The 18,182-nt window shown below is 41.5% G+C and overlaps 1 protein-coding gene across 1 annotated transcript in view; it reads right to left on the bottom strand.

Annotated features, from left to right (window-relative positions):
• Window positions 1–298: 298 nt before the first annotated feature.
• Window positions 299–18,182, bottom strand: part of LOC311093524 (uncharacterized protein) — a 41,341-nt gene continuing 23,457 nt past the window's right edge. Inside the window, exons 12-15 of the mRNA XM_084130996.1 lie at window positions 14,396–14,491; window positions 14,126–14,263; window positions 1,533–1,610; window positions 299–1,042 (exon numbers count right to left, since the gene is read on the bottom strand). Coding sequence (XP_083987122.1) covers window positions 906–1,042; window positions 1,533–1,610; window positions 14,126–14,263; window positions 14,396–14,491 — 449 coding nt within the window. The 3' untranslated portion in view covers window positions 299–905. The remainder of the gene's footprint in view (window positions 1,043–1,532; window positions 1,611–14,125; window positions 14,264–14,395; window positions 14,492–18,182) is intronic.

Genomic DNA, 18,182 nt, shown 5'->3' with positions numbered 1-18,182 from the left:
TGAAGTTTTATATATGGATATTTTTCTTACACGAACGCATCGCTTCACTTCAGAACCACAGACCACAACCTAAATATGCAAGTCAAAGCCACATCTTTTACCTTGTTACTTGCTGTATAGATCTGGTGATTTCAGAATTGTATTCTCAGACAAGTGAATTTACTGAAAGGCTTCCAGGAAACCACGTCTATTAAATTAATTAACAAAATGCACATATTTACTCTCAATCATATGCTTAACATGCTGAAAACAGCCTTAATGTTTCTTGTCTCATCACAATAAATTACTAAATGCATTTCATGAATCACAATTTATGAACATCTGTTCAAGTTCCAGAGATCTGAGGTTAGAATAAAATAAAACAATGGTTAATAACTTTGTTATTAACAAAGTTCATAATTAAAGTACATTGTGTTAATAACAATAATATCAAATCAATCTGCAGTAGTAAGTGAAACATTTTTTGTGTGTATTTAACATTTTAATGTAGTCAGCAGCAGCCATCAATACAGCAAGCACTGGCAGGGTGCCTTCAGTTACGGATGCCAGCTTAAGTCTCAGATAACATTTCTAAAATAAATTTCTAAAACATGTCCCCCTCAGTCGTTGTGGTTATATGACCCAATCATCAGTCATATGCATTTGGAGTAAAAGCACTTGTAGGCTATATGTAAATGTACTTTTTACACTGGTATGCACTCAATGCATCTGCAGTGATATCAAAACTTGATGAAACATTTAGTATACATTTTAATTATACTATGTAGAAGCAGACATGAATGTACAAAGAAATAACATCAAAAACATGGAAAGGTCTGAAAGAATAATTGCATAAAATGGTTCTCAGATGTGGTGTCTAATGGTACTGTGCTAATAGTATGTGGCCACTATATCACAATCTCCAGCTAATCTAAGTAGTTAGGTTGTTGTATATAGTTGCCAATGTCATCATAGTCACTTTCAGGAGAGAAGATCTCATTATTATAGGTGACGGGTGAGTACAATGGGGAGTCCTCTCTGCTGCTGCCCCCTTTATCTAGTTCTGATAAAAAAGAAAATAAATATAAATTACATATTTTTACATATTAAAAATTCTGTCCAAACATTACCAAAAACAAACTGGTCAAGAGGTTTATATATTGCAAAGAGTATGGAACAGTAACTGAATGCATCATATATAAAGAAGTGATCACTGTACAACATCTCTACAAATAACTAAAACATCAATTTGGGGACACTTAATATTCAACAATATTATTGATCTGACTGCACAGATGCTGTTGTATGAGAAATGAACTGAGCTGGATGATGACAATGATAATTGATGATGATAATTTTCTGCAGAACTGCTTTATAGATTAAATGAACTCATTTAATAATTGATGATTGTAATATAAATCAACACTGAACTGACGAAATGCATAATTTTTCTGTTATCACTGTAAAGCTGCTTTGAAACAATTGTGCTATAGCCCTAAATAAAGGTGACTTGACTTTTAAAATGTAGATTTCTGTTGGTGTTAGATACACACCTTGGTAATTGAAGGAAGGATCTATGGTGTGGCCCAGGAACGACCTTCCGGATTCCTGCTTCAGTAAATCTTCATTATCTGAGTCAAATTTGGACAGCAGTTAGAATATCTACAGTCCAGCAGGAATTTAGGCCTCTATTCTCTTTTTCAGTTTTGCTCTTAACCTGTATATATATATATATATATATATCATTCACAGAAACTGCCTTTCATAAAGCTCTTACTATCAAACTTTTCATTTGCATCTCTTCCCGTTCAGTTTAATACATTCAAATATATTCTAAATATGACTAAAGTAAATCTATAGATTTCTATAGATATGCAGTAGATTCTATAGAATCTATAGAATGCTATTCTATACCTACCTATGGAGCTTAAAATATGACAATATGATTTTAATTTGAATTGTGTAAATTTGAATTATTTACAAGTGAAATCTAACAAAATTGAATTTTAGGTGGTAGTTTAAATAGTTCTGAATTTGATTTTTTTAAACGAATATTGAACATTTGAAATTTAACAAATTGAAATGTTTTTATGGCTGAATTTTATAGACATGTATTTTCAAACAGCTAGTTTTTTGTTCTTAATTCGTATACTGCAAATATTCAGTTTAAAAAAATACAGATTCAAGTTTTCAAGATGAAGAAATTCGGAACTTCAAATTCAGTTTTCTAAAATTCAATCTCAAAAATTCAAGTTCAAAAATTCAGATCTTACAGAAAGTAGGTCACAGGTCATCCACGGGGAAGAGTAAAGGATCTCAGATAAGTCGAACAGAGCATTTTGGCTGAACTGCAGTAGTTTTCTGCCGCAAACGCGGTGGTGGTTCAAGAGAATCCGTGTATCTTTCGTTCAGTCGTTTTTTAATTTAATATTAAGAGTAGAAAAATGAGAAAACAGCTTGAGTATTAGATTTCTAATATTCTAGTAATAATAGTCCGCTGCAGCAGTTGCACAGAGCTTACAAAACGCGTGTATTGCAGATATAGGCTACATTTAATTTTCTCATCAAACAACTAGACTAATGAATGGCTCGGTACAACAGAAGAGCCTAGAAAGGGCTTTTTCTCTGTGTAGACCAGCAGTTGGTCTGAATTTGCTATAACCTATAGCCTATTTTCTGGACTGTAGGCTAAGTCATGTTTTATCATGAAACACGCTGTGATTTATTCCAAAGTGACTCAGGCATATATAATGCATTTAACGTTAAATAATCTAAATGTTGACTTTCAAAAGTAGGCGCGCCAAGAAGGCTATTCTCTGTATTTTGGTTCATTTTTGGTGTGCGCCAGAAAGATCTAAAGAGACCGAGACGCGCTAAAGCAGCGCATGTTGTTTTATTTATTTTTCAATGACATGGTATTTTGTAGTCATTTTGAATGTACACAAATAAAAATATACATTTTACTGTTTCGGATGATATATAATAACAGAGTATTAAGTTATTTCCCAGCAGTGGAACAAATCCAAGTGGTGGCGCTCGCGCATCGCGATAGTAGGCTATCAGTTCTGGCGTTGCTTCATATCGCAGACTGTTCACTTCATTATCAAAATGAAACACAGTCAACCAAACATATAAAAAGTTATTCTGCCTAATTTAATTGGTCTGCTGTACAATATAAAGGGCAAGCTGTGCCGCACACAGTCCTACTTGTTATTCCAAACATTTCCCTTGCTGTGAAGACGCTGATTTAGCCTATATGTGTATTTTGGGACTCGACTGAAGTATGACGCCTTTTTATTTGTATTATAATATAATAAAATACATAATCTTCTGAGTTTTATGATGTAGGCCTTGTGTGTTTTATTAAAATGTATTATAATTTACATCTGAAAAGGATGCGCTTTGTGCATTCTCTGACATTATATTTACGAGAGGTCTCGTACTGCGTAAGTATCTTACGCTAGGGGAACCCATGTAAAACGCCGTGCGTGCTGAGATCCAACACCAAAGTCCCAAGGGCAGGTGCCCGAGGCTCATAGTGCACGATCACCAGGGAACTCACAGGGAGTCCGGGAAAAAAGGGGCTAGAACAGCATTTTTTCCAGATTTAGTAGTGTCCTATAAGGCGCAAACTACATAAATAGTATTCCATACAGACAGGGCGAAAAAACTCGGCCTGAACTGATGAACATTGTGGGTCTTACACACTGCCCATAGAGTTATTCAGTCGATCAGCGAGCAGCGCTCAGCAGCTCCAGTATTCTGAGCCGATAACATCAGAACAGACAATACTGATTTATTAGACCGACAGCAGCTTAGCCTGTAAGGCGGGAACCTCTAGGTTATAAAACCTTATAAATGTAGACGGGGAGGCCCAGCCTGCCGCCATACATATATCTTGCAAGGCAATCCCACTGGACCAGGCCCACGACGAGGCCATGCCTCTTGTGGAGTGCGCTCTGACACCTAACGGGCACTGCAGGCCCGTAGAAGTGTAAGTCTGGATAGACTCTGTTTCGATGTGGCTAGTCCCTTGCAACGCCCACTGAACGAAACAAGAGCTGCTCCGTCTGTCTGAAGACAGTCGAGCGAGACACATAAGCCCTTAATGCCCTGACCGGGCAAAGGAATCTCGCGTCCTTTTCCTCGTTAGAGACCGGCAGGGCTCAGAAATGACCTGTGCCCTAAACGGTGTGTTGAGGGATTTTGGAACGTACCCGTGCCTTGGTTTGAGTATGACTTTCGAGTCATTTGGCCCAAATTCCATACACGTCGCGCTCACTGAGAGCACTTGTAAATCCCCTATGCGCTTCACTGAAGCGAGAGCCAGAAGAAACGCTGTCTTGAAAGACAAGTGTTTAACATCTATCGTTTGGATAGGCTCGAATGGGGCACCTTTCATGGCTTCCAACACCGTAGAAAGGTCCCACACAGGGACTGAAGGAGGTCTAGGAGGATTCAGACTCTTAGCTCCCCTAAGGAAGCGGATGACTAAATCGTTCCTTCCAAGTGACTGGCCGAGCGCCGTTTTAGTAAACGCTGCTATGGCCGCCATGTAAACCTTGAGCATGGAAGGGGTCCTACCCTTATCCAGCAGCTCTTGTAGGAAGGAGAGAACCTCCGTCACCCCACAGTCTGGGGTTGATATGCCACGAGCTGTGCACCAGCTAGAGAACACCAACCATTTTGAGGAATAGAGCCGTCTGCTAGATGGGGCCCTAGCCTGCGTGATCGTGTTTAACACTCCCTCTGGGAGGTTAGCGGGTACCCGTTGATAGCCCACACATGTAGGGACCATAGCTCTGGGCGAGGATGCCAAATCGAGCCCTTGGCCTTAGAGAGGAGGTCCCTCCTCACTGATATTGGCCATGGGGCAGTGCTTGTCAGCTGCATCAAAACTGGGAACCAGGCCTGGTTCTTCCAGAGCGGAGCCACGAGTAGCACTGAGCATCCATTTTCCCTGATTCGCTCTAATACCTGAGGCAGGAGCGAGACGGGGGGAAAAGCATAGAGCGGGCAGCGGGGCCAGACATGGGCCAGCGCATCCCTGCTCTTGGAAAAAAACTCCGGACAGTGAGCGTTTTCTTGAGACGCAAACAGGTCTACCTTCGCTCTGCCAAACTTTTTCCACAGCAGTTGGACTGTCTGTGGGTGTAGAGACCATTCTCCTGTCGGAACATTGTTCCTGGACAGTCTGTCTGGTCCTATATTTAGAAGGCCTGGCACGTGCGCCGCTCTCAGCGAGCACAGGTTGTGCTGAGCCCATACCAGGAGGCGTTCCGTCAGCCTGTAAAGGTTTCGGGACCTGATACCTCCCTGGCGATTTATATAAGCCACCACTGACATGTTGTCCGAACAGACCAAGACGAGGAGCCCTCTTATCTGGGGACAAAAACGCGTCAGCGCGTTGTCTACCGCCAGCATTTCCAGGCAGTTTATATGCAGAAGCTTCTCCCGTTCTGACCACTGGCCGAAGAACGGTCTGCCCTCGAGCAGCGCTCCCCATCCCGAGGTGGAGGCGTCCGTAGACACCACCTTCACACTCGAGGAAGTCCCCAGGCTTACACCTGATTGGTACCAGTCGGTTGCTTTCCAAGGATTCAGAGCTGAGATGCATTTCTGATCGACCTTGAGACGATGCAGACCGGAGGTCCACGCTCGGCTCGGTACTCGCGCTTTCAGCCAGAACTGCAGTGGGCGCATGCGAAGCAGACCCAGCTGAAGTACTGACGATGCTGAGGCCATGAGACCCAGCATTCTCTGAAATTTTCTGAGCGGGACAATAGCGCCGCAGCGGAAGGATTCCGTCATGAGCTGAATATTCAGTGCGCGCTGTGGCGATAGCTGCGCTGTCATAGACAGCGAGTCCAGCTCTGTGCCCAGACAGTGAACTCTTCGCCCAATTGACTCTGAGACCCAGATTCTCGAGGTGTTCGAGTAAAATGGTCCTGTGCTCTATGAGCTCTGAGTGCGATTGAGCTAGAATCAGCCAATCGTCCAAGTAGTTCAACACTCGCATGCCCCGGAGTTTCAGGGGTGCGAACGCCGCATCCATGCACATCGTAAATGTACGGGGTGCCAGGGACAAGCCGAATGGCAGGACTGTGTACTGATATGCCTGGCCCTCGAAGGCGAATCTTAAAAATCGCCTGTGACGTGACGCTATTTGTATTTGGAAATACGCGTCCTTCAGATCTATTGACATAAACCAGTCCCCTCGGCGAATCTGCGTGAGGATTTTTCTGGTTGTGAGCATTCTGAACTGGCGTTTTGCAAGTGCTTTGTTCAGCTGTCTTAGATCTAGTATGGGTCTGAGATCCCCGTCTTTTTTCGGTACCAGAAAATATCTGCTGTACAGCCCCCCTTCGCTCTGAGCTTGAGATAAAGGCTCTATGGCCCCTTTGCTCAACAGTTTCGTTATTTCGGCTCGAAGTAGGTGTACTACTTCTTTCTTTACCGTAGTTTCGACGCGCGCCGCACAACGGCGGGGGCGTCGACTGAACTGTAACGAATAGCCTCTCTTTACAATGTTAATAGCACCCACTCTGAAACCCCGGGAAGCACTGCCCATGCATCTGCACGAATGGCTAGGGGTTGAATGAAATGTGAGCTCTGGTCGCGTGGTGACCTAAGAGCTTCGGTGTGCTGTAACATGAACGCCGTGCTTGCGACATTCGAGGCGGGGGCGCGCTGATCACAGCGGGCAGTCTGCCCGCGCTCGACTCCTCTGCGGCGGTCAGCCACACAGGGAGTGAATGTGTCATATCTGTGGGCGCGGGACAGCGGGCACATTTACTGCACTGAATACACCGTCTGCCTGGGCAGATTGAATGTGTGCTGGTTTCGTTTTTACAGAAACCGTGAGACATGCAGAATGTAGTGTTTGTGGGCACTGGGTCGTGGGCACATTTACTACGTTTAATGCACAACCGACATGGGTCGATTTTATGTGCGCGAGCCCTGTGTGGCGGGCTGTGCTTGTGTGTAGGAATGAGCACTGGGCTGTGGGCATTTTTACTACACTCATAACACCATCGGCCGTGGCCGGAATACCAGAAAATACCCTCTTTATGGGATTTATCTGGGTCACCGTAGAAACGGCGTTTGTGTGCAGGCAAACGGGCTGTGGTTCCGGCTTGTTTACTGCAAAATACACTGGAACAGTCACATTTCCTGGAACTGAACGAGCGAGAAGTTTTGGTGGAAGTCTGGCCGCAGCGGGACTTGAACACTGTCATTTCCTAGGCGGGCTAGGAAGACTTTGAGGCCTCGTTTTTAGAAACGGTGTTTGGGTGCAGGCGAGCGGGTTGTACAACGCGCTCGTTGGCTGCAAAATACACATCTGCAGTTGCCTTTTAAGGGGACTGACAGAGCGAAAAGCTTTGACGGCATAATTTTATCTGCCGCCCGACCCGGGATTCGAACACGGGTCTCTGGCACGAAAGCCTAAGATTCCACCACTGAGCCACAGGGGGAAACACATAAGCTTTCAGTTAGCGCGAGCATATAAGAGAGCGTATGTTTGCATCGGCGTTTGTTTGCAGGCGTGCGTGTATTATAACAGGCTCGTTACTGCAATATTGACATTTCCAGTCGCCTGAACTTCAGAGGGGACTGAGAAAATGTGTGAGAAAAGGAGGTTGGTCCGGCCTCGGCGGGACTAAAAACACTCTTTCCTCCTTTCGCCGGCGGCGCACGCGAATGGGGCGCGAGGGCGGGGTATCTTTCTTGTAACGTAAAGAAAACTAGCCCAGTAACCGTCTGCTTCCGACATCCACTGTAAACGGCGCAGTTTGCGCGGCACGAGCAAAGGGAGAGAGAGCGGGAAGAGAGAGCGTCATCATGTTTTGCTTCGGCGTTTGTTTGCAGGTGTGCGTGTATTATAACAGGCTCGTTTGCTGCAATATTGATATTTCCAGTCGCCTGAACTTAAGAGAGGACTGAGAAATGTGTGAGAAATGGAGGTTTGGGTCGGCCTCGGCGGGAGGGCGACGAAACGTTTTCTTTCTTGTAACGTAAAGAAAACTAGCCCCGTTTTGCTGGCTCTTTTTCCAGACGGCTCGCGAGTAGAGGGCGCGAGATCCACAGAGCTCGCCCAATCCTCACTGCCCGACGCCAGGATAGAGCAGGTATCATCCCCCACAGACGCGGCTTCTTCGTCGATATCCACGACGGAAGCGGCGGCAGGCGGCGGCCGTTGTCCATCAGGAAGAGACTCTAGCAAAGCGGGTGAAGCAGGCGGGTGAACCGGCGAGCTTTTGCGGGTTGGGGGAGGTGCCGGGACCCGCTGAGCACGGCGCTTTTACGGCGCGGTACCGCGACGGGCGGAGGTGCAGTCTCAGAGAAGGATGCCAGGCGAGTCCTCAGAGTCACCATAGGCAGTAGCTCGTAGTGAGGGCAGTAGCTCGTAGTGAGGGCAGCCGCCGTCAGCGAGCGCAAGAGCTGCGTGATCCTCACCCAGGCAGGAAACGCAGATCACGTGGCGGTCCCCGTCGCTGAGTGGGGCTCGACACGAGCCACAGGAAAGGGGCATCTTGAAAAAGACGCCCGGCTCTTTTAGTGCAATAAGAGTGTGTGTCGCGGCGGCGAACACACACACACAAAACACAGTAGAAGAAAAAAGGATATAACGCCGGATAGCGCAGCAGGAACGGCGACTGAAGGCGGTGCGGCCTGCGGCTTCAGGTGCAGTGGCTCGTCCCGCTGAAAGGCTTTCTCAGACGGCGCGGCTTCTTTCTCTCCGGATCCAGCGATGCGTGAGCTTCGCTGAAGAGATGAAAAATTCTATCAGCCTTCGAGCTACATTTATAGGCCTAAGCCACGCCTGTTTCGACGGGACGGGACGCAGTGGGCGCGGAGCGCCCTCATTGGGTCTGACGTCACGAGTGGCCTCGCTCGATAGGCTGCTGCAGTTGCCTGCAGGTCAGCCAATAGGCACGCGAGCCGTCTTGCCTATGTCTGCATGCTGCCGCAACGCGTTTTACATTACATAAGTGGTCCAGTGGCAGAACTTTTGCCAAGCGTGTCAAAGGTTCTGGGTTCTTGTCTGCACTCGTGTAGGTTTTTTTTTTTCTCATCAAAACCGATTATGTTTATCAGTGGTTGTATATCAGGCAAGGACACGTTTGTGTGCATTTTGTTTTGTAATTTCACCGGAACGAATAGAGAGTCTTCACATGCTTCACACCGGATTGAAGCGCGCGTCCGAGTGAAGACTGTGCGCGAGCCACAAACAAACACAGTATCCGCGGCAACGAGCACTTTGATCACTTGATTTAAAAAAACAACACATTTCAGCGCTAGATCGCCTCTAATTTAACAAACGAACTAAATGAATGCTCTGCTAGTTAACTGGAGATGTTTTATTTATTTGTATTGGTATATTAATGCCACAAGCTGTTTCAAAAGTGGTGGGGACAATATCGACCTTGGCAAAAAGTGGTGGGGACATGTCCCACCCGCAAATTACGCCTATGTTAAAATAATGCCTGATGGTTGCTACTGCTAGATCGGACGCTCACGTCACTTCTGTGAGTTGAGAAAAGTCAGTAAAAGTCCTGGCAGAAAGCGAAGCATAAGGATGTAGTGTGATGATGATCCGAGATCCCGCAAGATCCATGTGTTTGGCAGTACAGTAGTCTGAAGTAAAAAGTACTTTATTTGTAATTTAAAATAATGGCGCTGATGATTTTTAGAGACCCCCACAGGTGTATGATTTTACTGCTTTCATGGGAGCTCATCCTCTCTCTATGGGAGCTCCCACTGGCTCGTAATTCGAACCATGCCTGCACCTCATGTAACATGTATAGCATAGCCTTCTCTGTCAGCACAGGATTTACATGTGATAAATGCAGGGAGATAGTAAAGCTGACGGGGAAGATTTCAGAACTAGAGACACGCATCCAAACTTTAATCGAGGTTAATTGTAAGAGTGCAAGGGCTTTAGATACTGCTTTGGATGCGACTAGCTAAGTGAACTCTGTACACTGTTCGGTTCCAGCTGAAGTAGAGCCCATGCAGCAGGGCAATTGAGTGACGGTGAGACGCTGTAGTCGCGGGACAAAACACCGCTCTTCCGTTCCGATTACAACATCAAATAGATTCTCCCCACTCAGTGAAACACCCACTGAGAATTATGTTGATTGTGCCCTAGTTATTGGCGATTCTATAACACGGAACGTGAAAATAGAGACACCAGCCACCATAGTCACATGTTTGCCGGGAGCCAGAGCGCCTGACATCAAAGCAAATTTAAAAGTGCTGGCTAATGCTAATCGTAAATTCTCTAAGATTATTATTCACGTCAGCACTAATGATGTTAGACTCCGCCAGTCGGAGATCACAAAAATTAATATTAAAGAGGTGTGTGAACTTGCAAGTACAATGTTAGGCACTGTAATTTGCTCTGGCCCCCTTCCTGTTCGCAGGAGTGATGAGATAGTTAGTAGATTGTATTCACTTAATGGCTGGCTGTCTAATTGGTGTCCTCGTAATAACATAGAATTCATAGACAATTGGAAAAGTTTTTGGGGCAGACCTGACCTGTTGAAAAGAGATGGTATTCATCCCTCCTGGGATGGTGTTGCTCTTCTCTCTAGTAATATGGCACATAGTCTTAGAGCTCAAACATGACAATCTGGGGCTCAGGTCAGGAAGCAGACAGACTGGCTTAACCGACCGTCTGCTAGCTGTCTCACGTCACCAAGGTCACATAAATCCCATCACATAGAGCCTCTTTCACCTAGATATCATCATATAGAGACTGTGTCTGTTCCCCGAATTAGGACATACAAAAAACTTCTAAACCCATTCAAGGGTAAAAATTTAATTGATGTTCAACAAATAAAAAACAGATATAATACAGATGAACAAATGATAAAGCTCGGGTTGCTGAATATTCAATCCCTTACTTCAAAAGCACTTATTGTTAATGATATGATTACAGACTATAACCTAGATGTGCTGTGTTTGACAGAAACCTGGCTAAAACCAGACAATTATATTACTTTAAATGAGTCCACCCCGCAAGATTACCGTTATAAACATGAACCCCGTCTGAAAGGCAAAGGGGGAGGTGTTGCTGTAATTTATAGTAATATCTTCAGAATTACTGAGAAGTCTTGTTTTAAATATAATTCTTTTGAAGTGTTGTTGCTAAATGTAACACTATCTAGTGTAAATGATCAATCACGTTTAACATTTGTGCTGGCTACTGTATACAGGCCACCAGGGCACCATACAGACTTTATCAAAGAATTTGCACATGCTACCATTAGGAGATATCATTAGGAAGCATGGCATTAGTTTTCACTGTTATGCTGATGATACTCAGCTCTATATTTCTTCACACCCCGACGAAACTTACCAATTCACAAAATTAACGGAATGCATAGCTGATATAAAAAACTGGATGACTAGTAATTTCCTACTACTAAATTCTGAAAAAACAGAGATTCTAATTACTGGACAAAAAACTTCCACACGTAATAATCTAGAATACTGTCTAACACTTGATGGCTGCTCTGTTAAGTCTTCATCGTCGGTTAGGAACCTGGGTGTGCTCTTTGATACCAATCTTTCATTTGAAAGTCACGTGTCTAGTATCTGTAAAACCGCATTTTTCCATCTTAAAGGGGACCTATTATGCCCCTTTTCACAAGATGTAAAATAAGTCTCTGATGTCCCCAGAGTGTGTATGTGAAATTTTAGCTCAAAATACCCAACAGAATTTTATTTACAGCACGTTTAAATCATCATTTTTTGGGTCTGTGAAAAACGCACTAGTGTTTCTCCTTTAATGCTAATGAGCTGCTGGTTCACGGCACAGGGGGCGGAGCCTAAGCAGCCGCGATCAGAGCCAGAACAGGGAAGATGATAATAATAAAACAGACAGTCACAGTAATGGTGTTCATTTCGATCATAAAAATGCCTACAGAGTCAGAGAATATATGTTGGAACAGGTATAGTTTAGTTTAATTACGATTATAACCTATTTGGCATTGCTTGTATACACTATTAATGCAAGCCTGCTGTAGGACTCTGTCTGACGATCTGAATTGTCTGAATGATGACAAAATATACTGATGAGTTTAATAAAGTTTACTGTATGTCACACAAAAGATGAAGCATCAGTTTTTCTTCAGAAAATCACTGTTAGAGCTGAGTAAACAGTATAAGTGCTTAAGTAACTTACATACATTTCTGTAGAGTTAAGGGAGCATTTTCTTTGAAAACAAAATGAATCCACCTTGTCTTCAGTGGCTGGCAGATTTCAAGAGTAAATAGAGAGAGCTATGTGAATGAATACATCCAGCTACAACACCTTCAACGCTTGGGAGATGCTTCAACGCTTCTCGTGAGTGCATTGCTGCAGCAATGGCTGATGTGTACAACTCGCAGTGAACTCGATCAGGGCGGGTCTAAGTTATAACGGCAGTGTCAGTCAACACTCGTGGGCGGGGCCTGTGGCTTTAGTGATGTCACTAAAGCCACATTCTGAAAACAGGTCGTTTGGAGAGACTGGTTATGATTTATGGGGATTAAAAAAAAAGGAGTGAGTGGATTTTTATCACTGTAGGGTGGTTGTGTACACACACTGCCAACACACATTTATGTCCAAATTATGTTCTGAATTTTGCATAATAGGTCCCCTTTAAAAATATATCTAAATTACGCCATATGCTCTCAATGACAAATGCGGAACAATTAGTTCATGCCTTCATGACCTCGAGGCTAGATTATTGTAATGCTCTACTGGGTGGTTGCCCTGTATGCTTACTAAACAAACTACAGCTGGTCCAAAACGCAGCAGCTCGAGTTCTTACCAGAACCAGGAAGTATGACCATATTAGCCCGGTTCGGTCAACACTGCATTGGCTCCCTATTAAACATTGCATAAATTTAAAAATATTGCTGATTACTTAAAAAGCACTAAATGGTTTAGCTCCGCAGTACTTCAGCGAGCTCTTAACGCATTATAGTCCTTCACGTCTATTGCGATCTTAAAATTCCGGCCAGTTAATAATACCTAGAATATCAAAATAGACTGCTGGCAGTAGATCCTTTTCCTATTTAGCACCAAAACTTTGGAACAGTCTTCCTACCATTATCCAGGAAGCAGACACACTCTGTCAGTTCAAAGCTAGACTAAAAACACATGTCTTTGACCTAGCATACACATAACACATTATAGACTTCTATAATTCCATATTAGGCTGCATAGATTAGGTCAGCCGGAACCGGGAACACTTCCCATAAATCCTGATGTACTCGTTACATCATAAGAAGAATGGCATCTACGCTAATTTTAGTGTCTTTGTTTATCCCGAGGTTTTCCCGCAGCCTGCCGGATCCAGGCCGTATCCAGATCTGACGAAGGACCTTCGCCTGGACCCGATGTCAACACAGTGCTGAAGTGCCAACTAGTCTCTCCCTATGGAGGATCCCTTTACCACTCTACAGATAAAGCGTTGTCGGGAAAATTCGTTTCGCGTACCTACCTCGAAGTGACAAAATAAAATAAAATTCTGTATCAAAATTTATAAGGAAAGACCAGTACTTGTTTAGGCTTGGTCTGTAGGGAATTCCAAACCTGCGCACATATATTCAAACGCACATAACTATAGAACCAATTCTTAATGCGCATGTGAACGCCATCAGTGTTTATCACAGGTTCGCGTTTAAAGTCTATGTAGAGAGAATGGTGTCGTCTTAGCGGCCCCTAATTTAATAACAAATGATTGTTGTGACGGAAGCGAGTCAATCAAAACTAACTTTAGCTGGAAAATAACTTTATTAAAGAACCACTATAAAGCCAAAACAATCTCTATTACCTTAAATAATACGTTTATCTCTGAAAAGCTGCTTTGAAACAATCTACATTTTTAAAAGCGCTATATAAATGAGGATGACTTGACTTGTAGAATTTGTTTGCAATTTCTGATATGGATAACCAAATTAATTCTTTTGACATTATAAGCGATTTATCTTAGATGAAACCACTATCGGCCACGGCTGTGAATTCACCTGCTATACAACAGCACTCAGCATTCTGGTTGTACTCATATAATATTGCTTACTTTTTCATCAGTTCTATGTATTTAACAGATTTTCTAGAGAGTATGAAAATCCAGGGAGCATTTAATACCTGCAGTTTGTAGACAGTCTCTGTTTTCCCCTGTATTTTCATAACATTCAGCAGACTCAAGTGAGCACAGGTCCTGTGCATTTGTGCCTGTGTTCTCATAGCATTCTCCTGATGAGGTGCAGGATGACTCAGAGTCCACTGTGTGAAAGAGGGCTAATTATAATACTCATTGTAGCTTAATAAAAGCATTTTAAATATCTAATGTAAATAATAATATAAAAAAGACATGTCTATTTAGTCAAAGTTTTGTTATATATAAATAATTCTCACCAGTTATAGCAGACTCATGCATCTGGTGTGCACCATGATTAGAGGAAGTGTCACAGATTTGTTGGTATCCTTTCACTGAGATCTCTGCCGGGACAGCTGAGACACAACAGTGTTTGTGCATTTAAGAATTGTAATAATTTATCCGTTACAGTTTTTGTTTAATTGCTTTGCCGCAATTTTCACAAGCAAGTGTTACATTTTCAAAATTCTCAAGCCCCGTTCACACCGCCAGCGATTTTGTCGCTGCATGTCGTCAGCGCCAGAGATTCATGTCGCTAGTGGGCGTTCCCACTACGGGTTGCCTATAAACGTCATTAGCAGATCACCCTCCTACATTATTGACATCGAATCATTTTTCTTGCCGCTAAAAACAAACATTTTTGGAGGGAAATGACTTAATATAAATAGAATCAGTGCAATAAGTGTTTCATATGTGAAACTTTGATTTCTAGTGTTGTCCAGAACACTGTAAGTTATTAGAATACATTACACACTGTACTGTAATAGGTAGACCATATTGCATGCAGTTTATAGTCAAAACTTACTTGATATCCCCACAATCCCTGACACGTTTTTCCATGCATCATTTTTTTTAAATGTGTCTCTATATGTACACAGAGACATATCGTAAAGAACAGGGAAATTGCTAACAGCTAAAATCAACTTCTCCATCTTGACACGACACGCAGCAGTACAGCAGACGGATCACGTGCACTCCACTGACTTCACTCCTATTGGTTGTCGCTCGCGAAAATCGCTTCTCATTTGCATAAAGTTGAAATTTCTGAACTTTTGTCGCGCGTCTCGTGTCGCTTGACACGCCCACATTCTGTCGCCAACGGTCACTGTCGCTTCTGTCGCTTGTGTCGCTGGATGTCGGATGTCGCCAGCGCTCCATTGAAATGAATGGGATCATGTCGCTTTGTCGCTGCGTGTCGCTGGCGGTGTGAACGGGGCTTTAGTACTAATATCACAACAGATCATCAGAAGTGCACTTTTTCAAACATTTTAGCATGTTTTCAATTGTGTTTGCACAATACACAAAATCACAAAGTATCCTTTTCACAACACAAAAGTCTTTAACATTTCATTCACAGTAACTGCCTTTTATAATTCTATTATTATTAAGCTTTTAACCTTTTGCATCTCTTTTCATTCAGTTGAATACATTTGTATATTATTTAATCCAACTGATCCTGGTTAATTAATGAATCATTTGGTACATCTATTTCTATAGATACAGATTAGATATTTGTTTGCAATTTCCCATACGGATAACCAGATGTAATGAATTATTTTTACATTATAGCCAATTTATCTTAGATTATAATCACTATGTTCTGTGTCTGTGTGTGTAAACGATCAATAACTGTATAATATCAGATTGATCAGACATACAACATAAGTAGGGAGACAGATGGCATCAAATACAGCATTTTACATTACAGTATGTATTCCATATGATACTGTAAACAGATTACTATGGTAGAGACTGCCACATTACTGTAACTCACCCTTATAAAGGTCAACTACAGTATTGATTCAGTCATATGGCACAGTGAGAACATTTACTGTATTGCCAGCAAACTCTGTTCTAGCACAAAACCTCATGGCTGTGTCATACTTCACTAAAGAATAAACAAAAATCAGAGGTGTAAAAATAAATAAAAAAATAAAAGTCTTGCCATATGTGTATTCCACCCATGAACTCAGCCAGCTGATTTCACTAATTAGTTTTATCTCCTGGCTGAAAAACTGTGCTAATTAGCAAATACAGGTGATTGGAACAAAATACTAAAGAGGACCTTTACTTTCTGAACTTTACACCTCTGACAAAAATTGGCACCCTTCCACTGCTGCTCCCAAAAACTAAATTTATTAAAATATACAAAATTTCGACCTGAAGGTCTGCGTTAGGCAAAAAAGGTTGAAACATTGTATATTTTAATAAATTGATTTTTGGGAGCAGCAGTGGCAGTGTGCCGATTTTTGTTTATTCTTTAGTGAAGTGCTTTATCTGATCATGCACCTGCCTAAGGTTTCTGGATGTGCACATATTATTATTTGTGTCATACTTCATCACACATTTTGATAATTCACTGAATGGATACTATTACAAACATTATGGATTTTATGTTACGTAAGTTCGGTCATGTAAGTTTTTTAATGTGGCATCTGTAGCCTGTGTTAGTGTATTTATTTCAGCAACAAGGGTGATTTGAAACATGCATATTGCATTGTTTGCTATTAAATGAACATTGTTAAAAGTTCTAAATAATTATTGTTGTGTTTCTGTGATTAACACACAGGTTCTAATTACATATTGCAATAATCTCGGGTAACACTTTATAATAACGTTCAGTTGTAAGTCATTTATAAGTGGTTAGTTAATGATGAACTAATCATTTACAGAACATTCATAAATGAGTAGCAAGTGATATACTACCATTTTATGTATGTTTTGTAAATTCCGTTACAAGTCATTTACATGTGATTAGTTAATGATTAACTAATTATTTACGAAACATGACTATGCGTTCATAAATGATTAATAAGTGATATGTTAATTATTGGATGTATGTTTTGTAGATTCAGTTATAAGTAATTTACAATTGATTAGTTAATGATTAACTAGTCATATACAAAACATGAATATGCGTTTCATAAATGTTTCATAAATGTTTGTTTTTTTGTATATGTAGCAATTAGAGGGTGCAAGTGTTGTAAATGCCTTGAATACACATACAGATCATTTGTAGGTATATGTAACACATTTACAAGTGATGAATAGTTTACATTTTAGATTAGGGGATGCAGAAAGTGTTGTAAATGATTTACAACACTTTCTGCATCCCCTAATCTAAAGTGTAAACTATTCATCACTTGTAAATGTGTTACATATACATTCGTAGATAACATTCGCTGACCTTATGCCTTTTTGATTCTTGAAGTGGTAATCTACAAATGAAGTGTAAGACATTTACAAGTGATGAATAGTTTACACTTTAGATTAGGGGATGCAGAAAGTGTTGTAAATCATTTACAACACTTTCTGCATCCTCTAATCTAAAGTGTAAACTATTCATCACTTGTAAATGATTTATTCATGCATTTACACATCTATAACAGGTGTTGAACACTGAAGTGTAAGTGCTGACTGGTGAGGGAATAGACAGCTGTCTTCTCTGAAACACATGGAGTCTTTAACCACTGTGCACCTGATGTGAGCAAAACATGCAAAAAAAATGTAACATCATTTATTAAACATTTATGAAACGCATAGTCATGTTTAGTAAATGATTAGTTAATCATTAACTAATCAATTGTAAATGACTTATAACTGAATCTACAAAACATATAATGAACATATCACTAATTAATCATTTATGAATGATTAGTCATGTTTTTAAATGATTAGTTAATCATTAACTAATTAATTGTAAATGACTTGTAACACAATTTACAAAACATACATAAAATGTTAGTATGTCACTTGCTACTCATTTATGAATGTTTTGTAAATAATTAGTTCATTATTAACTAATCACTTATAAATGACTTACAACTGAACATTATTATAAAGTGTTACCTAATCTCGTGCTTGAAACAATGATTATGTGGACTGAAAATGTGTATAACTGTAATAAAAGCATGGGATCAGGTTTTACAAGTGGTAACACAGCTAATTGTTTAGATTTGTTTGGTTACAAATTTGGATTTTTGTACTAAGTATTTTGAAAATGTAGTACCAAAGCAAATAAAAAAAAAATATGTATTCATCAGCCTA

The sequence above is a fragment of the Abramis brama genome (assembly GCF_963993115.1).
Source record: "Abramis brama genome assembly, chromosome: 12".
NCBI classification, from domain to species: domain Eukaryota; kingdom Metazoa; phylum Chordata; class Actinopteri; order Cypriniformes; family Leuciscidae; genus Abramis; species Abramis brama.
Note: the sequence above shows the minus strand (reverse complement) of the source record. Positions and strands in the feature narration are given on the sequence as shown.